This window comes from Pelobates fuscus, chromosome 8 (genome assembly GCF_036172605.1).
Source record: "Pelobates fuscus isolate aPelFus1 chromosome 8, aPelFus1.pri, whole genome shotgun sequence".
NCBI lineage: Eukaryota > Metazoa > Chordata > Amphibia > Anura > Pelobatidae > Pelobates > Pelobates fuscus.
In genome coordinates this window covers 31,739,758-31,764,603 of record NC_086324.1, presented here as the reverse complement: position 1 = coordinate 31,764,603, position 24,846 = coordinate 31,739,758, and the positions used below count along the sequence as shown (strand labels likewise).

At 39.5% G+C, this 24,846-nt stretch overlaps 1 protein-coding gene across 3 annotated transcripts in view; it reads right to left on the bottom strand.

The window, feature by feature from the left end:
• TANC1 (tetratricopeptide repeat, ankyrin repeat and coiled-coil containing 1) overlaps positions 1-24,846 on the bottom strand; it is a 168,839-nt gene that overhangs the window by 83,543 nt on the left and 60,450 nt on the right. For 2 of the 3 annotated variants that reach the window (XM_063429637.1, XM_063429638.1), the window contains exon 3: positions 9,680-9,868. In XM_063429637.1, the coding sequence (XP_063285707.1) occupies positions 9,680-9,868 (189 nt within the window). Of the gene's footprint in view, positions 1-6,231; positions 6,256-9,679; positions 9,869-24,846 lie in introns of those variants that run through there. The other variant, XM_063429639.1, reaches the window with a different exon arrangement.

Sequence of the window (24,846 nt, the reverse complement as noted above, 5' to 3'; positions counted from 1 at the left end):
ACAATTGTTTGTAGTCACATTCTAGAGAAAAAATACAAACTAATTTGGAAAGCTTTGGTTTTTCTTACATCAGATTCTTGTAATCGATTAGCACTAAAAACCTCCATAAAAATGACAGCTTTGGGGAACTGTGCAACAACAACTGTATCAACAGACACATTTAAAATGTCAGCCTAGAAAGTGGAGTTATTTTTACTGCTCCATTAGTTTGTACTAAATCTGCAATTCCCTCCTAATGTCTCCAGAATTCTGTGTTAAAGGATCACTATAGGGTCAGGAACACAAACATGTATTCCTGACCCTATAGTGTTAACACCACCATCTAGCCCCCTTGGGCCCCTCATGCCTCCGTAAATATAGTAACAATCTTACTGTATTCAAGCCTGAAGCTGTAAATCTGCATGCTGTTAGAAAAACAAGCTGTCTGTTGACATCATCAGAAGTGGTAGCCTGATCCAATCACAATGCTTCCCCATAGGATTGGCTGAGACTGACAAAGAGGCAGATCAGGGGCAGAGCCAGCATGATTCAAACACAGCCCTGGCCAATCAGCATCTCCTCATAGAGATAAATTGAATCAATGAATCTCTATGAGGAAAGTTCAGTGTCTGCATGCAGAGGGAGGAGATACTGAATGTTTGGATGCATTTTAGGCAGCCATTACCCAGGAAGGATCTCTAACAGCTATCCGAGGAGTGGCCAGTGAAGTTGTCACTAGGCTGTAATGTAAACACTGCATTTTCTCTGAAAAGACAGTGTTTACAGCAAATAAGCCTGAAGGTAATGATTCTACTCACCAGAACAAATTCAATAAGCTGCAGTTGACTATATCTGAGGACTATAGTGTCCCTTTAAGTAAATAAATAGCACAATGAATGGGAAAGTTGATCTGGAATGGATCCACAGATGTTTTTATCATACAAAAAGGTGATGTCTTTGTGAACGGTCACAAACTAGCATAATGACACCTGGTAGGAAAGACCCCAGTGGGTCTATAGTTTTAGTCTAAAAAGGACCCCACCACACAAGGGAAAAAAATATAAAAAGTTGTAGAAGGTTTCTTTTTGTGGATCTATTCTTTATGTCTAAGCTCACATAAGTACAGACATGTTTGTAAAGGACTAACGGAAAAACATCTGAGAAATTCCAAGTCGAAGGAAAAAGCCACCCAAGTGGACATTACCTACATTAAATCCCTCACCTTCATCCACCAAATGTCTAGTCGAACACATTCATTATTTTCTGTAAGTTCACAAAGCACATCGTGCCCATATGTCTGCTCCTCTGTTTATTCATGGAACTCTGCATAAAATGATTTATAAATTAAGATAACATGGGCTTTAATAGCAATTACCCTAAATATAGATTCTCCCCCCCACCCACCTCCGAGAACACATAGCAGGCGTTCCCATTAACAACACATGCTAGGTTTTATGGGCTCCTTATGTGCGACATGGTAGACTTGTGTGAACATACCAAGGCCCGCAGGCATGGTGCCCCCCCCCCCCCCCCGAAGATATTTGGGAAATTAACCTTTGATCTGGGGCCAAGTTCACGTTTATTAAAGAGATATATATATATATATATATATATATTTAAAATAAATAAAAAATAAAAAGGGGGGGCACAACATTTTAAAACCATCAAGATGCTTCTATTAGGCATAATGATATATGGAATATCATCATTATAATCAGAAAACACTTATTTCACGTTGTATAAAAACTTGATTGTCTGCAAGAAAGGACAAAAAAATATAATAGAACAAACACAAAGTGATACAGTATTGCAATCTTATATCCTCCATCCTCTACCAACCGGTACAGAGAGGCCAGCCTGTTAATAAACTCCAGAATAATTGCTATCAAACCAATTTGCTTTCCTGCTTTGTTTAATGGACATTTAGAGTATCCCACCATATTCTCCCCTTCATTTTGTATTTTCTGAGCAGTCAGAGAACGCTCTGTGCATTAAGTGCCTGAACAGAAAGAGAATTCAATATCAGTTACCAAACTCAATGTATCCCCTTGTTCATATTTATGAGAAAATAAAAGCCCTTGTAATTGCTTCACTTGTTTTCAATATTTGCAGTTGTGCAGCTCGAGTAACCGACACCTGGTCCTGCTTGTTAGACATACCAGAAATAGCTGGCACGGCGGCAGGGAGCCCATCGGCTTCAGGATTTGGGTAGCTGTCTCCGTGAGCTTCGTTCTTATAAAATGCGCTATAAGTAATTTATTCATCAAACAGTGATTTGTTAGTAAATTTCATAACGGTCATATCCACATATTAGAACTATTTTAGCACATCAGCTACTTTGGCCCCTGCCGCACTTCAGGGTTACCTGCATATCCCCTATGGCTTATTTTCTAAAACTGTGTTTCAAGATGTTTCAAGAGAAACAAGCGAAATCCTTTAAGTAAGTAGCACCTCTATACGGAAAGACAGACGGACAGGAAAATGTCCTGCCTCACTCGCTTTGAACTGTAGTTTAAAACAGAAATGAGTGCTTCTCCGAGAGAGTGTTTCTCTAATGTCTCTCTATGAGCAGCATCTGATGGTCTACTTGAAATGGTTTGACATAAACCAGGAAGATGGCACCACCACACTCGCTGCTCCATAACCCTTACAATGAGCTGTAGTAGTTATGGTGTTTAGCCTGCCCCTTTAATCTATTTGATGCCAATTTCAACAGCTCAATGTACAGGTTATGTAGTCCAATTCAATATGGACTCTGTTGTGCACATGTTTTCAGATGACGGGTTTCGTTTAAAAACGTTAACATAAGCTTAAGAAAAAAATGAAATAAAAAAAGATCCCTTTGTGACTCACAGGCCCTGCGTATGATTCAAACGGACGTTCTAGAAGTCAAACGTCTTTGCCTTTCAAACTAGATTTAGCAAATCGCAATACATCACTACTATTACACCGGAGAATTACAACTGTCTAATAAACATCCAATGAAAATAGATCACAAACAGGCTGCTTCACATACATTTCCCCCGGGGATTAGATGTCAGTTCAAATTTAAAGCAAAGTTTTGCAAACAATCTTCCTACTCCTTGTAGCCCATCAAATTACACAGACAAACCGTCTCACAGACTGTTTTAGAATAAAATCTTTACAGAAGTGTACCAACAGCCATTTTGATTTTATTTTTATTTTTTTTTTTACTTCTCACAACATTCCCCTTAAAGTCTGATATCCCAGTATTTAGTAGGTCAACATTTCAAGCCAGACCGGTCTCTAGCCACGTGTGTAGTACATGGTCACTCTGATGATAAAAAAAAGCAAAATATGTAACTTTATTTTACAATGGATATAGTAACTGGATGTATAGTGTTTAAAAAACAGTGGTAGCCAAATTGCTAGAGTTTGCTTGGAGTGTACGAGTTTACATTTACACACTCATTCTAGGATTTAGAATCCAACATTATATTCAGCATGTCCACATATAGTCACATCATTAATTACAGCTGAAGGGAAACTTCAATACCCATAAAAACAGTAAATATGTAATCAAATTAATCATACCCTATGTTTCTAAGACTTCTTAGCACTACTCTTAATTCTGCACTTTACCAGCAAACGTCTGCTCATCTTCCAGATAGTGTCTATAGCAGCAAACCCCAAAACAGAACTGTGATTGTGTCTCTGTTGCTGGGAGATGGGGCATAAGAGTATATATTTTTCAGTTTTATTGCATGTCCTATCAGCAAAAATAAACAGTATTCTGTTTATTTGAAGAAAACTCCAAGCAGAGAATGTTCCCACGGAATATTTAAGATGTGTTTGCCACAAGGTGGCGATCAACGCAGCATACAAAACCTGCGTGTAATATAATGGATTTGAACACAATGCACTGAATATTAAATCTTATTTAGCCAAACGCTACCGTAACTACAGAGGGAAACTATAGTCTTCATTAACGCTCCATATCACATGGTTCTGATGACAGTTGATTCTTTTCTTCCTATTGTTAAAAAACTAAATTGGCCAGTTACAATATTAAATACAAAAAGGTTTAATGAAATAAAACAGACAGAGCCAATCTCTTCACAGCTGTCTGAAACGTAGGAGAGGTATCATATACAAAGCACGTAAATGATCATTCTACCTGGATATCTCCAGAGTGACAATGCTATGGTGCCAGACCTCGCAACCGAATACCAGTTAATACCAAGATATTGTTTATTGGTGTGGATCACTCCAACTGGGGCAAGTGAAAGGACATCACCTTGCATATTCTGCATTACGTTACAGATACACAGCTTTTTCTACTAACGTTAAGCTTCTCCATGGAGCTCCCCACAGTTACAATGCCAAAAGCCAATTCTGTGGGACATTGCCCAGCCATATATGCTCCAAGCTGGGAACAATAGCAGAATAGAATGAGGGCATGTCCCATTTGCTACATGGCTTTACATAACACTGCATTGGTATACTATTGGAAATATAGACATTTTCTCCCCTCATTGATAGCCAAGTTACTAAACCAGCTTTAACAGAGAATACCTTTTTTATTCCCACCGGGGTTTGCTAAATTTATAGGCCCTACCTGTAGCAATTAAAGGCTCAGTCGGGGATTACTGATCTGGTACATGTTTCTAAGGCCGAACTGATACTTACTCCCCATTCCTACATAACTTTTCAGGGAACTTAATCGCATTGCTTCACCGTGTGTTTAGTTTCTGTAATGATTGCTGTACTGTGCATTGATGATAGAATTTCTCTCCCTCTATTATTATTATATATGGTTCTGTAACAAACAGGCTTGGACTGTATAGTTGTGTAGTTCCTCAATATCAGGGTATGTATAATATCATATCTAGACTATTATACATAGTGCTGAGATTATGGAGCATCAGCAATTATTCTGCTGCTCATCAACAAATATTCCACTTTGGAAGAAAACACCATTATATTGATATAATCGCATTAAAACAATAGGACGTCTAAACCATTAACATTTTCCACTGAAATATATCTTTGCAGTGTGCTTTTAGACCCAACAATACATGTTGCAAATGCTGTGGTTACGAAATTATTGGAGACTCAGTCCAAAGCCTTCTGAGACCATAAGAGAGAAAAAAAAAAAAAAGAAAAGTTAAGTTAAATAATGATGGACCGCACATTATGGAAAATGAATGCATCTGGAACCATCATAAATCATAACATCAGGGTTTGAGTGGTATTCCTGTATTACACAGTGCATGGTTATATGGTGTTTACATCATACAGCATGCTAAAGGCTGGGTGAGAATCATGGAAGAGGGAGGCTAGAAAGGCATTAGAACTAAAAAATATGAATTATCTATAACGAACATCACACTGAGGCAGAGTTCCAGACCACCACTGCAAAGTCTTTTCATTACAGAAACATAGAAACATAGAATGTGACGGCAGATAAGAACCATTCGGCCCATCTAGTCTGCCCAGTTTTCTAAATACTTTCATTAGTCCCTGGCCTTATCTTATAGTTAGGATAGCCTTATGCCTATCCCACGCATGCTTAAACTCCTTTACTGTGTTAACCTCTACCACTTCAGCTGGAAGGCTATTCCATGCATCCACTACCCTCTCAGTAAAGTAATACTTCCTGATATTATTTTTAAACCTTTGTCCCTCTAATTTAAGACTATGTCCTCTTGTTGTGGTAGTTTTTCTTCTTTTAAATATAGTCTCCTCCTTTACTGTGTTGATTCCCTTTATGTATTTAAATGTTTCTATCATATCCCCCCTGTCTCGTCTTTCCTCCATGCTATACATGTTAAGATCCTTTAACCTTTCCTGGTAAGTTTTATCCTGCAATCCATGAACCAGTTTAGTAGCCCTTCTTTGAACTCTCTCTAAGGTATCAATATCCTTCTGTACTGAACTTCTGTACTGAACTGCTATTGTCATTAGGATTCCTTTGGCCTGCTGTGCAAGACGCTAGTTATAGTATAGTGTAGACTGGGAATTATTCGATTAAAACCCATGATCTACTGATTATTATTTTTATTATTTATAAAGTGCCAACAAATCCCGGTCCACTTCCAGACATGAATTTGCAACAAAACGAGTTGGACAAACAAGAACAGAGTGTTGTGGGCCCTGCTCAAACGAGCTTACATCCTAGAGCAGTTGGGGTAAAGTGTCACACTATGTACCTGATCTACCTGTCGATTACACAGAGACAGATCACTAAAGCCCATTCCTCCTCACAGGACAACGCGTTGCTAATCTTACCTCTGGTAATCCGCTTTATAGCTCATTATTCTAGTCTGATAGCTTGAGTGACCCAGCAGGCCTGGATATCCCCTCTCCAACTGACTCAATCATAAAACTGATCGAACACAGTGAACGTGGAAACACTGCTCTCACTGGCACAGAGAGTGCAATAAACATTGTATCTCGTTCAAAGGTTGACAAAGGACTTTAAAGAGAACAGTTTTCCCAAGGATTGTTTACAATACATCGTGTGATGCGGTTTGTATTAACTGCTGTCTAAATGAAGCCAGGGCTGTAGGGTACAGATATTTCTCTTAACTGGGGCTCTTCTGATATATAATGAAAAGCCTTAATCAGCATGGGGCTTTTTATAAATACTGCAAAAAAATATATAAAAATACATGATCACCCTATTAAAATTGGGGGGGAAAAACTCCCATTACAAAGAATAGTTTTAACAAACCTGTACTATACATGTGGCACTTACTTTGGGGGTTGAGTAAGTGCAGATAGTGTACATGTTATAATAGGGGGATACAGGCATTGTTTTACCCCTGAATTCAGGATATTTGTATAAATTGGCCCTAGATAAAGCCAGCTGAATGAAAGATATATTGCCTTTGCTTTTTAAGAGTGGATTAAAACAGAGGGTAAATGCAGAGAGGCATGGAGTCGGTCATTAAAATGTCTTGATGCCTAAAGGTTGGCTGAGCATCATGATAAGTGTAGTTTACATTATCTTTGGTGACAAGTTAGCCACCATTGGCTGAAATCGTATACAGTGTAACAGCTGGATGTTCTTTTCTGTTCCTTGGGTCTTTGCTACTAAGAGGTCATGTTTGAGCAAGCAGTCCTATAAAGACCGTCTGTGTATTTGGAGAATATAACAGGAGTACATCCACTGATACTATCTGTGACCTCCAACTGACCAAGAGAGGTTTAACCTACCAGTGGAGGAGCTCCATCACTGGATCTGCCAAAGGTCCAACAAAAGAAAGGAATGAATGCCTTGAGAGTCTGCCCAATCCTTCCTACCCCAAACTACAGCTACAAAGTAGGACATTTTATCAAATGTTATTTTACACTGTGATACATAGGTTTTAAAATGCCCTAACTCACTGGCAGCTGAAAGAAAGACACCAGGTCTGGCACAGCAAGAAGTTCAAACATTACTTTTACTAGCATTAAAAGCACCATCACAACTTTCTCCTGGGAGGAATTTAATAAATAAGAGTCTTTCTTACCCCGCAGCTCTCAAACCTGACCCCTCTTTCAGTCTCTAGACTAGCTTCCCATTTCACTTAAAATTCGGGTCAACGTTCTCTTGCCAACCTACAAGGCACTCCATAACAGTTACCCGGCTTACACCTTCTCCCTCATTAGCAGGCATGTTCCAGACCGGCCTCTTCACGCTATGAACATCCTGTTACTGGCCTGTTCGCGTACCCGTACCCCTAACTCATTTGAAGGACTTCTCCAGTGTGGCCCATCTTTATGGACCTATGGCACTTTCAACTATCCCTGTCTCTGAAGTCCTTCAAAAAAATCCTTAAAAACGTGAAAAGCCCATCAGCTCGCCAGTTAACTTTTTATCCCTGATAACCTTCCTCTGCCGTCTTAAACCTACTGTGTTCTATCCTCTTATGTACCCCTCCCATCCTTTCAGGTATATCCAGAGCATTTGATAACATCACTTCCCTTTGTGTATTTGTCCGTCATCCTTTCAAATTGGAATCTGGTTTGGGCATGGCATTCTTTAACTACTGCTCCCATATGGCAAGTATGTTTTGTTAGAAGTAGTCATCTGCACTATGGTATATGTTGTCGCTATATAAATAAATGTAATTCTGTAGGAAGACCCACTAGTGATAAACAAGGCAATTTTTTACTTTATTTTTTTTTTAATGCATTATCAAAATTTATTAAAAACATATTAGGTGATTTTTACCCCATCATTTCTCTTTAATGTCAACTTACTGGGGGGAGCAAATAACGGAGATGGTGCAATATAAGCTTTTATAAGCATCTATAAATAATCCGAGATAAATGTGAGTACACAAACATTCTCCATGAGACGGCATATCAAGTCATTAGGTCCAGATTTATTAAAGCTTTTACATCCAACATAAACAGAAAGGAAAATAAAAACGAATTTAATAGAATTATTTCCGACATGTACACATAAATCCTTAAGACAACAAAAATCCCAGGAGAAAAAAAACAAACACGTATTTATTTTTGGCTATTTAATTCCTTGTGGCAAAGGACACTCTAGACTAGAAGCGACCACCATCTTTTTAGTGCATTATACAGACATTTAAAACAAAATAAAATAAATTTGGCTCCTACAACCTCACTGGTAAAATGGGCAACAGTAAGAAATAGTTGAGCAAATAAGGTGAAAGCAGACCCCACCTGGATATATTAAAGATTTAGAAACTCACATCGCATTACAATTCAATTCTGGCACAGCCAGGGCACACAATGCAAATGAGGAGAAAAAAAAAAACTATGTAAATGATTTCTTCATCTCTGTAGGTTTCCTCTATGCTGACTGCAACAAGCTATGGACTGAACTCGATGGAGGTGCCCAGTTACAGGAAAAAACAGGTATGGCTTTTTTAAAATGTAAATTTTATTTCTCACACCTCATAAATACTAAAAAAGGCTAAAGTGCCCAAAAAGGAAGCAGAGCTGAGTTCGAGAATTTTTGCAGTTCAGCCATTTCGATCTTAATTTTGAAATTCACTTTGAATTCTCACTTTAGTGTATAACCCTGTCACTGTTAAATACAGTGGTTACGTAAATATTCTGAGAATATTATGACAGCTCCTTTTTAAAACAATTAAAGGGACACTATAGTCACCAGAACAACTACAGCTTATTGAATTTGTTCTGGTGTGTAGAATCACACCCTTCAGGCTTTTTGCTGTAAACACAGTCTTTTCAGAATGCAGTGTTTACATTACAGCCTAGTGACAAATCCACTGTCCACTCCTCAGAAGGGTTGCTAAAGCTGCTTCCTATCTCAGTCTTGCCTAGTGTGCATCACAACATATCATTATCTCCTCCCTCTGCATGCAGACACTGAACTTTCCTCATAGAGATTCACCGATTCAATTTATCATCATGAGGAGATGCTGACTAGCCAGGGCTGTGTTTGACTTGTGCTGGCTCTGCCCCTGATCTGCCTCCTTCACAGTCTCAGCCAATCCTATGGGGAAGCATTGTGATTGGCTAGGAACAACACTTTTGATGATGTCAACAGACAGCTTACTATTCTGAGGCAGACAGGGGCAGAGCCAGCAGCTTCAGGCTTGAATACAAGTAAGATTTTACTATACTTAGGGGGGCAAGAGAGTGGTTTAATACTATAGGGTCAGAAATATACGTGTGTTCCTGACCCTATAGTGCTCCTTTAAACTAGTAAAATGCATTAAATAAAAAAATAAATTAAAGGAAATACCTGGTGATTTCTTGTGTACTCGCTGTTGCATGGAGTACGACTGACGAGGCAGCAATGGCGAGGAGGGTAGTGACACAGAAACCCCTTTCGAGAAGCCCATTCTGTAGGGGTCATCTTGGATGCACACATTACTGTTCGAGAAATCCGAGTTGTGACCGGTAAATAGGACATTCTGTGGGTTCTCTTCAACTAAATTGGGAGGAGAGAATAATACACAAGAATAAGAGGATTTTCAAATAAAAAAAGGACTGAATACTTGTAAATTAATGTAGTTTTAAAACAAGCAAGCACAAAATTGCTACGGCCAGGAAAAGATTTCAAAACCTTTTTCCTGAGCATGTTACAAACATAACTATATATTACTAGGCTGAGCAGAGTGACATCAGGCATTGTATTTATGGAATGCTTATACTAAAGAACTATTTCCACCAAAATGTTAGCAGAAATTGCAACGGTCAAAATGTGATTCCTGGAATGGTTTATTACCAAAATAAATAAAAAGGGGGTTAGTATTCTACAAAGAGAAGTTTGTCTTTTGTGACTGAACAACACTTTTCCCAGAGAAGACAATGGTCAAAGTTAAAGGGACACTATAGTCACCCAGACCACTTCATCTCAATGTAGTGATCTGGGAGCAGTGGCCCTGTTTTCTTAACTCTGTAATGTAAAACATTGCATTATTATTTTTTTAAGAAACTAATGTCCACCTCAAGTTGACAGTCACTAGCAGCACTTTCGGAGCACTGACCAAGTAAGATTTGGTCACGTGAAGCAGAAGCCCTATAGGAAAGCATTTATTGGGGCAGTGTCAATGCACGGGTGACACGTGTCATGCATGTGTGAACTCACAGCTCCCCCAATGCTCCTCTATGATGCAGTGGGAGGCGGAGAGGTAAAAAGCACAGAGGGAGACTCAGCACTGGATAAAAGTAGGGACAGGAGCACTATACTGTTAGAAACACAGATTTGTATTCCTAATGCTTAACATTGTATGGTTCATTTAAGTTTATTTTAAGAAGTAGACCCAGCCATAAAAAGAGAAGCTATCACCATGGAAACAAGAACCCACAGCAGGAAGAGTCCACTGATTTTTCCATGGCAACTGCGCCACGTTTGGAACTTTGCCAATTTTACTGTTTAAATACTTTCATACCTATTTCCAAAAGTTCTACCAGTGAAGCAATCACCATGGAGACTAGTGAAATCACTAGGAATATTGAAGCAGTTTCCATGGTGATAGCTGCACTTGCATAATGTTCTCCCATATTTGTTCTTTATAAACAGCACGTGCATTCCACCATTTATACATCTTGCAGGCTGCACAGATCATTTTGTTTATATACATGACTAATGTATCCGTCACCTTAAAAGTCATGCTTTAACATTCACTACGTTCCTGCGCTTTAAAGTTATGCCCAGCTTTGTCGCTAAAAATAAAAAAGTTTGTTTTTGCTGCAGAAAGCCTTTCTTCTCGTTTTTTTCAGCGCTCTGCGGGAGACGTCAGTCACAGCATGGGAGAGCAGCAGGAAACCAGACAAGGATTCTGAACACAGCACTTTCCAAAGATAATGCTATTCTAAAGCCCGAGGCCTGCGTTTTAACACAAAGTAGCTGATTGTGCAAGCATCCCCAGACATGAAAGTTGACCTAGCAATTAATAGGTTAAAAAAAAACAAAAAAAAACACACTTTTTTTTTAAAGTACTGCTTGCTGTCACAGTAAGCACAGGAAAGGAAAAAATGCTTTAAAAATATTTTTAACATAACAAGTGATTTGTGTGTCATAGTTCCTGCCTCTTAATTGCTCCATCTATGACAGCAAAGCCTTGGGGCCATCCATTGTACAGAGTGTAGAGTCTCCAAATTACGTCCCTTAAGGGACAAGCCACTTGAGAAATGTGATTGTTTCCACAGGTGATGGCTGGTGAGATAGCTCAGTAACTAGAGCTTCAGCAGGCTTCCCCAAACTCGGGCCCTCCAGATGTTGCTGAACTATAACTCCCATGATTCTATGAATGAAATCGATAGGCTGAGAATCATGGGAGTTGTAGTTCAGCAACATCTGGAGGGGGCGGAGTTTGGAGACGCCTGAGCTACAGTATCGAAAAAGAGTGACAGGTTCGATTCCTGGCAAAGTCAACACACCACACGTCTGAGGTCATTTTAATAGAATGGGGAAAACCCTCAACCCATGTGAGGACTACAACTACTACTAAAATCCAGACAAACTGAACATAAACATAAATGAATAAATCCAATGTTTCGTCGGCAAAGGACACCATTGGGAGTTTTAGTAGAAACCCATTGATGTCCAGTTATTGCCTTGATTTAACAACTATTCATATCTTGCGACCTGGATTTCTGCTGCAATATTAATTAGAGGAAACAGTGCGGTCACTTAAATTTGTCTTTTGAATAAATTAGTTTAACGAAAGGTGACTGAGAAGAAAAATGGAGGAAAAAAAACAAAGAATAACTTGACCTCAGAAAGTGCCTGCGGGCTATTTAAAGCCGCTTCACTGAGTGATATTCACCATGTGAATGTAAGAAACATCCTTATAAGGTCCAGGAGCATTTTATTCTTTTACACCTTCCGTACAGGCATGTAAAACGACACATATCAGGAAAGCTTCAGGGCACACGTCATAAGCTAAACTGGACTGCTTGGCTATGGCAATACGTTCATTGCCATAACGGTACAACAAATGTAGGACAGTTTTGACCAGGGCTCTTTTTACCTACTGTTGTCATATGTCAAGCGTGTTCTGTGAATTATTGGCCTTGTTTTATCTATTGTACAGTGCTGCAGAACATGTCGGCGCTATATAAATCATTGTAAATTTTTGTTTTATGCATGCCAGTTTAGACCTGGAGCTAAGGCGAAGGATAACACATATACCATAGTGAAAGGGCTCTCTTACCCCTTGTATTTGTTTGTGTATATTGTACGTTTCTCAACTAATTGTACAGCGCTGCGGAATCTGTGTGCGCTTTATAAATAGCAATAATAAATAAATAATAAATAAATGAAAGGCAATATACGAATCCTATTAAAAAAGGTCTGTCTTGCTTTAGATTTTTTAGAAACTTTTGCCAATTCCTGCTTTACATAATAGAACCGTAAAGCTAAAACAGATACGTTTCCATTTCTGTACGCTGACAAAGCTCAAGGAAGGCTGAAGCAATGGGTTTGCTGTATATCTTATGCATTGGGGACTTGCCAGCATTTCGGTTCTGAACTGCCCCCCATGGGTGAGACCTGTCTTATATGTAAGTAGTATAAGAACCCTCTGAATGGCAAAACATCTTAACATGACCTAAGTGGGTTCTAGCTACTGAGTTTTGGACTGTAATCTGTGTTCTTGTCAATTATGTTCATGGCTAAAATAGAAGACATGACCAGTAATGTCAACTGATGTCCAGAAACTGATTAGGACACAATATGAAACTATCTTGGTACAAAAGGTACTTCATAATTGTTGGCCACTGTAAGCAAAATCTTAAAGGGACACTATAGTTACCAGAACAACTACAGCTTAATGTAGTTGTTCTGGTGAGTATAATAGCTCCCTTCAGGCATTTTCATGTAAACACTGCCTTTTTCAGAGAAAATGCAGTGTTTACATTGCCTCTAGGGACACCTCCAAGTGGCCACTCCTTAGATGGCCACTGGAGGGGCTTCTTGGCTCAGGGCTGCACAGTAGGCAGCCCTGCAGCTCAGCGTCTCCACGCTCTGCGACGCTGAATTTTCTTCATAGAGATGCATTGATTCAATGCATCTCTATGAGGAGGTCCTGATTGGCCAAAAACGGCATTTGGCCCTGCCCCGTGCTAATTTTAGCCAATCCAATTGGCTAAAAATCGGCCATTTTGATGATGTCACAAAGGGGGCAGAGCCAGCGCCGGCAGACCCGCTCAGCACTGGAAATAAGGTGAGTTTTAAACTTTTATGTTTGTGTTCTGGCCCTATAGTGATCCTTGATGCTTACATGTAAGCCAGGTGACCACCTGGTGATCTCTAATGTCCTCTAACATGTAAATAAATAGTACCCATAGACCCATTGAATGTGTTTGTGCTCACTAAATTAAATATTACAAATCAATATCATCGTATGGTTATTATATAATAAGGCTTTACAATTCAGATCAGAAACCTTTCAGTTACTTAAAACATGAAAATTACTTTATAGTATACATTTAGGCCTATCAATTCAGAATAAATTCACAGAGCATGGGGGCATAGGGGATGATAGGTTGTTACGAGTTAAGGGGATTCCTTAACTCGACCAAGAGTAGTATTTGCAAGGAAAATCTAGGATTTACTTTAAAGAGTAATAGGGATCCCAATGGATTCAACTAATCTTTTACCAGTGACTACCTATCTACAAGCCTTCGTGGACTATTTTTTTTTTTTTTTTTTTTTAAGTATAGGTCCTGATGTATAAATAATGAAAACACCAGATTCTAATCTTGAAATCTAGTTAAACGCTTAAGGAAATTAGTTTAGAGGAATGCACACTTAAGCCAGAGCGTTTTACAGCTTAAAGATTGAAGTTCTTGGCTCTACAAACATGCAGTCCAACTGTACTCTCCAAAAACGGAGGCCAATAAACTACGCAGTTACTGTCCCAGGCGCACAGTAAAAAAAAAGCTCAGAAATGTAATTTAGGATTTGCAGTTTAAGCGTGCAAGAGAAAAAAAAAAAGAAAGAAAAGTACGCAAACGAATGCTAGATTTGTGCGCAAAGAGACAGGGCTTATGTATGAGGCCTATTCCTGACACAAGAAGTGCTAAAAATGTAGCAATCCCCACAGAAACCAAAAAGGAAAACAGGTGCTGCATTATTTTTAGAACTTCAAAATTGCGCTTTATACAGAAAAAAACATTAACACTAAATGGGACAAGCAGCAATCACCATGGAAACTGACAGAAATTACCAGGTGGGTCACACTGTGGTTGTGGATAAATGGCTGTTATTACATAAGGGAGCGTTCTATTTCTCAGATTTACTTTTATACTATGCACAATTATTGCCACTTGATTTCCTGGAGGCAGTTGTTGGTGTTTACCCAGTCCTAGTGCATGGCCATAAATCAAGCATATCGGCAAGCTGACAGACGCCATGTTGAAGCTGCTGCAGACTGATGGAATTCCTATCCTATAGACCTCTTCTTCACTGGTTAAAGGGACATTCAATGCAACAAAACAACAGTGTGAGCACTGGAACGGTTTTATCCCATTGAAGTGGTTATAGTGTCTTAGTTCCCTGGCACCATCCTTCCATGCAAGGTTTAGTTTAATTGTTCTTATTGCTAAATATGAGACCCCAGCAGCCCACCAACCCTGAGCAGCTTAAACTAATGAGGAACCAATATTGGGCGAGTGTGTCAATTGACTGCTTTCAGACTTTCACAGTGCCCACTGCTAGTATGAATCGGTATATCGTAACGTAATCTCTGCCTTAGCTATACCTCCAGTAGGGGATGGGCTTCGGATGGCCAGGAGCCCTTATTTACTATTAAACTGCTCACAAATGTTTCAACACTAAACGGGGGGACAGTGCCAGGTGACTCAAGGTGCAATACCCAATTCAATAAGATAAAGAGGTTATGGTTCCAACCGTGTCCTTTTAATGAAGCTGTTTTGGAGGACAAATAAAGCCCCGGGGCAGTGTCTCAATGGATACGCTTAGCACACCCACTGAAGACAATAGCAAAGCTGAGAGACTTCAGTATTTGTGTTTTCTTCTTTAGGATTAACTTCAGCTTGGAGTGTTCCTTTAAAAGTGTCCTAAGCGAGTGCTTTTAGAAGTAGGACTTTTCTCGATGATACATAGAGAATGCACCATTTAACGGACTCACGCATTATCCAATCACTGAAGAATACGAAGGGTTTAGCAGCACACTCTGACCCAGACAAAGAGATAAAACAGTTAGACGCCAGTTAAAATAATAAGGGAGTTCCCAGATAAACCAGTCAGATTGCCAAAAAGATCAGGGGCTACTTTCCAACCTTATGGAGAACTAATCAGGGGCCTAGACAATCTGCATATGCTGGCAGAATATAGAGTTATATAGAGTTATCAAAGACACATACACTTTCCCCATATTGTTTTTTCATAAATTTTGTAGCCAGCGGGGCTTTTCAACTGAAAAAGAAAATCATACAAAATAATACACTTAGAACTCATTTGCTTACCATTTTATTTGTGGCTTTTTGCCTCCGTTTATAAATATGTGACTAAGAGGAGATCGAGTGACTCTTTTTGTTCTCCAGTTCTTGGCCCATTCCACATGTTCCATGACATAACTACATAACTAAGTTGATTTAGTGCGAATGAATGGGAATTTATATCCTGTGCAGATACAAGTGAAGTGCTGGTTCTGGTTAGAACTCAATTAATGATCTGTAAGAACGCTATCTGGTGGGTGGTTTGAACCGATGAATACAATTAAACATGCATAATGAGAAAATGTGTTGAGCAGTTTCTTAGGAGAGTCTATAAAATCTGAGTAGAGATTCTGTTCTACATACAAAAAACAAAAAAAATGAAAAAACAATATTTAAAAGGATGTGGTTATTCACAAATTATGTGTTAGACTAGAGTTGATGATACTAGGCAAGTACAAGCTATGTAGAATATTAGGACGTTAGGATTCTGTAGCACACTCTAAACATGTCCACCTACTGAAAATTCATAAATGGGAAGTAGTCCATATAGTAGGATGCCAAGAGGAATATGAAAGGCTAGCAAACAAGAGGTACAGGCAACCTTGGGCACTCCAGATGTTTTGGACTACACCTCCCATGATGCTTTGCCAGCATCATGGGTGTAAGAGCATTGTGGGGGATGTAGTCCACAACATCTGGAGTGCCCAAGGTTGCCTATCCCTGACACCGGATCATAAAACCCTGCCAAAGTACTCAAAAGGAACAAATTGCCTTGTTTTAGAAAAGTAAAAGTAAGCTTTTTAGAAAAAGTAATCAGAAATATCTTTTTTTTTTTGGTTATAATTTCCCTTTCAAAACGATTGAGACCTTACACAAATACACGACATTCGCAAAACAAGCGGCGACAGACTGTCTGCTTTACAGGTGAAATCTGCAATCTAACCCATCCATTTCCTCCCCCATCCCATTTCGTTATGGCTTTGTTTATTTATTTTTTCTAACATACCGGTATCTATATTTTCTCATTGTAGGGATGTTTTTCAGATTTTTCCACTACCTCTCACAATAGCGTCTCTTGACTGCCACCTTACACATTCCCACTGGCGCCCACTCAGCCATTGCATTATTTCAGCAATGTCTCTTCCCTGTTACTGTAAGTGCCCTGACTCTATATCCACTTTGGTATCTCTCACGGTTTTATCTGAACTCCATTCAAGAGCAGAAAACAGGAAAGATTGCCTTGGTAACAAGCCTGGCAAACATCCATAGCAACAGAGTCAATATTTCCAATCAGCTCACAGGGACAATGCCATCGAGAGCGGCCTCTGCGTGTTTAACACACAATTAGGTCCACTATCAAGGGTGATTATTCTTGCAGTGATACTAGTGAAATGATCTGACAATTCTCTGCTCCAATAAGAGATGTTTAGGTAGCGACGCATTCTGTGCAAGTTGCAATACACTGGAGTCCAGCATTAATACTGTGATCATCTCAGGATTCGCAAAATGCATACATTATTTTTAAGGAATCTGGGTGGCCGAGTAGGTTTTGTTTTCTTTCTCTCTTTGAAAAAAATTACAACATGTAATAATTTGCAGAAGTGTTGACAGCACAATACTATGCACTGGTGCAAAAAGAGAAATAAAATCATAATTAAGATTATTTGCCCAGGACTGGGCGCAGCATCAGGCAGAAATGTAATCTTTAAAGGAACACTATAGTCACCTAAATTACTTTAGCTAAATAAAGCAGTTTTAGTGTATAGATCATTCCCCTGCAATTTCACTGCTCAATTCACTGTTTAGGAGTTATATCACTCTGTTTCTGTTTATGCAGCCCTAGCCACACCTCCCCTGGCTATGATTGACAGAGCCTGCATGAAAAAAAGAAAACTCTGGTTTCACTTTCAAACAGATGTAATTTACCTTAAATAATTGTATCTCAATCTCTAAATTGAACTTTAATCACATACAGGAGGCTCTTGCAGGGTCTAGCAAGCTATTAACATAGCAGGGGATAAGAAAATCTTAATTAAACAGAACTTGCAATAAAGAAAGCCTAAATAGGGCTCTCTTTACAGGAAGTGTTTATGGAAGGCTGTGCAAGTCACATGCAGGGAGGTGTTACTAGGGTTCATAAACAAAGGGGCTTAACTCCTAAATGGCAGAGGATTGAGCAGTGAGGCTGCAGGGGCATGTTCTATACACCAAAACTGCTTCATTAAGCTAAAGTTGTTCAGGTGACTATAGTATCCCTTTAAAGGGACACTATAGTCACCAGAACCATGCGTAATGCAATTGTTCTGGTGTGTATAGGATGTCTCTGCAGGCCTTTTGCGGTCTAGTAACACCTCTAGTGGCAGCCACTCAGACGCATCCTAGGTCAGTGTTGTACATTCAATGAGAATCAATGCATCTCTATGAAGAGATGCCGATTGGCACAGTGAGGCGCATGTGCAATAGCCTCACAATACAAGGTTGAGAATCTCAGCCATGGAGGCGAGGCCAGCTGCTGCGAGACCAGCGCAGCAATGAAGAAAAAGTAAAATTATCTTTTCAATGCGATCCGAAGGGGGCCAGTCACCTAAACAGTTAGTTTAACAGTATCGTGTTAGGATTACATGTTTTTGTTCTTGACACTATAGTGTTCCATTAATAGATTGACTAAAACCTAATTTATAGGCTTGGCAAGGCTAGATTCAATTTCTCATAATGAAATCAAACAAGACACTGAAACAAAAAGTGGCATTAGTACCAAGTATAGGACTCCTAAATGGAAGACTATGAGATAGGGGATAAGTGCGCAATAAGAAATTCAAACTACACGGTGGCCATCACAAAATCAGAAGTTTCTATAGGATCTGGAGAATGCTGGCAGTAATGGCTTCTCTTATAACATATAGAACACACAGAACATGGAGAATAGTATCTCTCAGAAAGCAAGCTCTCACAGACGTTCACCATGAAATAGATATGTCCGTATAGATCCACAAAGTGTTCAGTCAGATATTTGCCTAGATCTTAAAATTCACAGACACGTGCAAAAACGTATGTACAGGGTTCTGGTGTCACCAGATTTTGTCCGGGACTACGAAGTGTTGAGTGTGTTTATTGCACATACGTGTGCATATGTCAAACACAACCTAACTCTCTGAAGCATTCAGTTAACACTGTGAAAGGGCATGTCTGTGTAAACGCCTGTGTTAATACTTTGAAAGGACACAACTATGCACATACACATTAAATCAAAACCTTCAACGTAAAATAATAAACAAATCAAAATGTGCACACATGGGGTACAACTCCCCTAGAATTCGTTTCTTCCAGTTTACGTTCTGAAAAAGCTCAGGGTAAAGCAAAATGAATCCCTAATGAAGTTTATTAGAAACATTTGACAATGCGGAACAAACCTAATATAATAGGAACATTGCGGAGGTCTTTGATCCGTATTTTGAATAAAATATCATAGGTGTTTTTTTTCCTGTTACAGACTTTTTCTTGCAGTGATTGGACACAACTGCTGTGCACACTGTAAACCGACAGGTAGATAACCTTTAGCACACCAGATTTTGTGGACTACATCTTCCCTGAGGCTTTGCAGGCATTATGGGAAAAGTTTAGAGCAGGGTAGAGATTGACGGATATCACTTTTTAAGGGTCAATACCAATAATCGGTGGCCTTTCAGACAGATAGTCGATAACCTGCACCAATATTCCTGGTGATACAGTTAAAAATATACTCGGGACAACTAATTTCAAGATTGGGATCATTAATCAAGTTACAAGTTATCGGATATGGAAAATCCACCATGTCCATGCAAAAGGAATTGGGTTTACGATTTTAGGTCTCTCTTTGCAGTTTGTTTTGGGCTGAGATTCACACACAGCACAAGAAGACTATGCAATGACTCTCTTTATCATGACAATCTTTCAAATCAGCCGTAAAGCAATGCCAACTGCGCCCATGCATGGCACATTCTGCCCAGCCTGTAAAACACCATGCCGTTACCATAAGGACGGTATTGTAGGCGGGAAGCCTAGGCAGGTTTGTGGTGCTCCCGGCCAGTAACCCATGGTAATGCTTCGATGGCCAGGGCTCGCGAGAGTTGGACAGAGGAGCTGAAGATAGCGTGCGCTAGGTTTTTGATGCCTTATCGGCAATACTGGTATTATTAGAGGCTGCCATGCCAAAGCATGAGTTGGCATTTGATATATGTTAAGAGTTATTTTTGTACATGTTGGGATAACATTTGTTGTAGGCTTTGATCTAACGTCAGGCGTAAGCCATGAAATGTAACGACTAGATAACCATCACCAGATCTGGACATAGGGCGTCCTAAAAGGTATTGGTGCATATGCTCTGACTTTGGGTTATTCAAAGGACATCATCATTTAAGAAAATATGGAGTGGACAATAAACTGCCAGGCCAAACCCCTCTGATCCACCCAGGGGTCTGCCAACTTAGAAACAACTAGTTAGAGATATATAATGAGGATATTGGATTATCCAGAGAGATTTTTGTTTAACAACTACTTGGAGACCTGTAACATCTGAATCTCCCACAATAATTATATATAAGGGTTAAATATACAGGGAGTGCAGTATTATTAGGCAAGTTGTATTTTTGAGGATTAATTTTATTATTGAACAACCATGTTCTCAATGAACCCAAAAAACTCATTAATATCAAAGCTGAATATTTTTGGAAGTAGTTTTTAGTTTGTTTTTAGTTATAGCTATTTTAGGGGGATATCTGTGTGTGCAGGTGACTATTACTGTGCATAATTATTAGGCAACTTAACAAAAAACAAATATATACCCATTTCAATTATTTATTTTTACCAGTGAAACCAATATAACATCTCAACATTCACAAATATACATTTCTGACATTCAAAAACAAAACAAAAACAAATCAGTGACCAATATAGCCACCTTTCTTTGCAAGGACACTCAAAAGCCTGCCATCAGGTGAACAAGGAGGCCATGTCATTAGATTTGCTTCTTTTATACCCTTTCTTGCCAGCCACGCTGTGGAGTACTTGGACGCGTGTGATGGAGCATTGTCCTGCATGAAAATCATGGTTTTCTTGAAGGATGCAGACTTCTTCCTGTACCACTGCTTGAAGAAGGTGTCTTCCAGAAACTGGCAGTAGGGCTGGGAGTTGAGCTTGACTCCATCCTCAACCCGAAAAGGCCCCACAAGCTCATCTTGGATGATACCAGCCCAAACCAGTACTCCACCTCCACCTTGCTGGCGTCTGAGTTGGACTGGAGCTCTCTGCCCTTTACCAATCCAGCCACGGGCCCATCCATCTGGACCATCAAGACTCACTCTCATTTCATCAGTCCATAAAACCTTAGAAAAATCAGTCTTGAGATATTTCTTGGCCCAGTCTTGACGTTTCAGCTTGTGTGTCTTGTTCAGTGGTGGTCGTCTTTCAGCCTTTCTTACCTTGGCCATGTATCTGAGTATTGCACACCTTGTGCTTTTGGGCACTCCAGTGATGTCGCAGCTCTGAAATATGGCCAAACTGGTCGCAAGTGGCATCTTGGCAGCTGCACGCTTGACTTTTCTCAGTTCATGGGCAGTTATTTTGCGCCTTGGTTTTTCCACACGCTTCTTGCGACCCTGTTGACTATTTTGAATGAAACGCTTGATTGTTCGATGATCACGCTTCAGAAGCTTTGCAATTTTAAGAGTGCTGCATCCCTCTGCAAGATATCTCACTATTTTTGACTTTTCTGAGCCTGTCAAGTCCTTCTTTTGACCCATTTTGCCAAAGGAAAGGAAGTTGCCTAATAATTATGCACACCTGATATAGGGTGTTGATGTCATTAGACCACACCCCTTCTCATTACAGAGATGCACATCACCTAATATGCTTAATTGGAAGTAGGCTTTCGAGCCTATACAGCTTGGAGTAAGACAACATGCATAAAGAGGATGATGTGGTCAAAATACTAATTTGCCTAATAATTCTGCACTCCCTGTATGTAAGGATTTCTTGTGTTTCCCCCTATTTTATTATATGGACTGTTTTGCAATTTGTTATCTGTGTTTCTGTATGTCATTTACTTCTGTATTTTTGGACCCAGCACTGTGAATCTTTTTTTGTCAGATTAAATGTTTACTTAATCAGCTTGTGTCTTTGTTCTCTATGAGCTCACTCTCCTGAGGAGAGCTCAGGTAAACACGTTACCAAAGGGTTACTTATATATATGGTTGTGATACTATAATTATACTGTGTGTGGGGTAACCCAAGATGCCAGATATAAAGTCTTGGTGGTGGCAGTAAAGTGTGTACTAGAGTGTTGGTGTAGAAGGGATTGCAGGGGTTAATTTAGTGGATGCTGGGACTAGCAAAACAGGAAACCAGGGGTCTGGTGTCATTAACCCTTTCACTTCAACACTCTCTCTCCTTTCTTGGCTGGGCCAATAGCCCACAAAGGCAGATACTGATAATTGTCAAAATGCTGAATATCAGATGTTGTTCACTACATTACTTAAAAGGTCAAACTTCTTAAAACAACATTTCAGTAATATGAAGTGGTTATGGTGCTTGGAGTATGTGTGTACACATACAGAGATATGTAATGATGTTGCTGGAGGTGTATCTCCACTTCTTTAGCTCTTCAGAAAATAGATGCACATCACTGGCCATTCCAGGAGGCCCAGTACAGGGATTGGTGCCAGAGTACTCCAAGCATTATATCAAATACAGGAGGGAGGAGGTGGAGGGAGGTCAAAAGGATTCTATTTTGGCTTTTCTTTTTTTTTTTAAATAAAATTTTAATTGTTTAGGGAATATAACAATTTTCTTGATCTGGTCCAATATGCACAGTCATTTGCTCGTTACATTGTACAGCGCTACGGAATTTGCTGGCGCTATATAAATAATAAAATAATAATAATTATACTACAAATGATGTCGTTTTAAAAATAAAAAAATAAATAAAAAATGTTAAACTGAATCATATATGAATATGGAAACCTTATATCTTGACAATGGTTTCTTCCGGCCTCTAACTAGTTTATAACGAGTAAAGATATCCTGCATTACATATCTCATAAAGTGGTTAAACAAGCAGAGTTATAAAAGGCACTGCATGGACCAAAGCATGCTTCTATCCCAGATGCATTAAATGACCATCAGAGGTGGACACGAGAGGCCCTAACATGTTGGATCCATCAATGTCTGTGTTGCTTTTAATGAGCAGACTGACCTCCCACAGTTTACAATAAAAGTGGGGGATAAAAGAAACATATGAGGCATGTAATGTGAGACTTCTGTCAAATTGTACGGGGGCCAAATTAGTCTGAAAATCATAGAAATGTAAACCATGGACTTCAACCTTATTTTTTTGTTCTCTAAGATCAGATCAGCTCTTCTATTTATGCTCTGTAGCACAGGAGAGATACAAGTATAAAGCCAAACTATCAAATAGTGTAAGATGGTCACTGTGCCATATATCCAATAGATTGTTATGTGTGCACCATAACCATGGAATCATCATTGAGGGGTCATGGTGTTTGGAGTACCCTGGCACCATCTCAGGGTTCAGTATTAAAAAATTGTTTTACTGGTTTAACACTAAATTAAAGGGACACTATAGTCACCAGAACAACTACAGCTTTATGTTTTGTTCTGATGAGTATATTCAGTCCCTGCAGGCTTCAGAGAAAATACAGTGTTTCCATTAGAGCCTATGGATACCTCCGCTGGCCACTCCTCAGATGGCTACTAGAGGTGCTTCCTGGGGCAGTGCTGCACAGTGTGACTGACATTCAGTGCCTCCCCCTCTGCATGCAGACACAACTTTCTTCATAGAGATTAATTGATTCAATGCATCTCTTTGAGGAGATACGGATTGGCCAGGGCAGCATTTGGCTCCACCCCTGCCCAGTCTCCATGGCAATCTCAGCCAATCCAATGCTTTCCAAGCAGGCAGATCAGAGTCAGAGCCAGAAGCATCAGACTGGAATAAAGGTACGATTTTACTATATTTAGGGGGCAAGGGGAGCTAGATAGTGTTTTTAACACTATAGGGTCAGGAATACAGGTTTGTAGTCCTGAACCTATTGTGTTCCTTTTAGGAATCCATGTCTCTGCCCTGTGTTGGTTGTATAGCCATTTTATTTTCTTGACATAAATCACACTTCATATTATATTTCATGTCTCTTAAAGGGTTACTCCAAGCAGCATAAGCACTATAGCCAGCTGTAGTATTTATGATACCAAGAGTACATTGGCACAGTTTCCTGATAATGGAACCAGGTCAGGTGACTCGAGCAAGTCCAGTCACCATTCATTGGGAGTGTGACCTGACCTCTCTCAGTCAATGAATTGACATTAGCCAGTCCATGACTTGTTCCATGCTGGCCAATGATGCCCCAAATGACGCTGCCAGAGCAGGGGTTACACAGAGGATAAAATTCCGTATGCGCCGAATTTCATGGTGAAACGCTGCACATACAGATTCCAGGCACTATGGCCACTTCAACTCGCTGAAGTGGTTATGGTGCTTAGAGTAACCCTTAAGGAAAAGCTACTGAAATCATATCGGACCACATTTTTGTGAAATAAGCCACAATATCTGAAAATACATTAACATTTAGCTCTCAATTTAAGTTTTTCCTTTTACTTAAATTAATGCAGAGTAAAAATCCAATGTTGAAATGGAAGCCAGGCAGTATAGATTCCAGACTATTGCGACCACTAAGTCCATTTATTGTAACAATGAATCTCAGCACACTTCCAGTTGTACAATAAATAGGCACACCTCTAAGCACTCAAAAGGTTAAATGGTGTTTGGTTGTTTTTTCAAACATGGGCCTTCCCTTAAAAAGGTGCGTCCTCATGTACTGGTCACAATTATGATGAATGAGTCACCTACAAACCTATGAGTCATTATATGGAACATCAATAGGTAAAATGTACCTGATCGAACTCAAGAGTCATTTAAATTTGTCTTTTCACAACAAAAATGCAAGA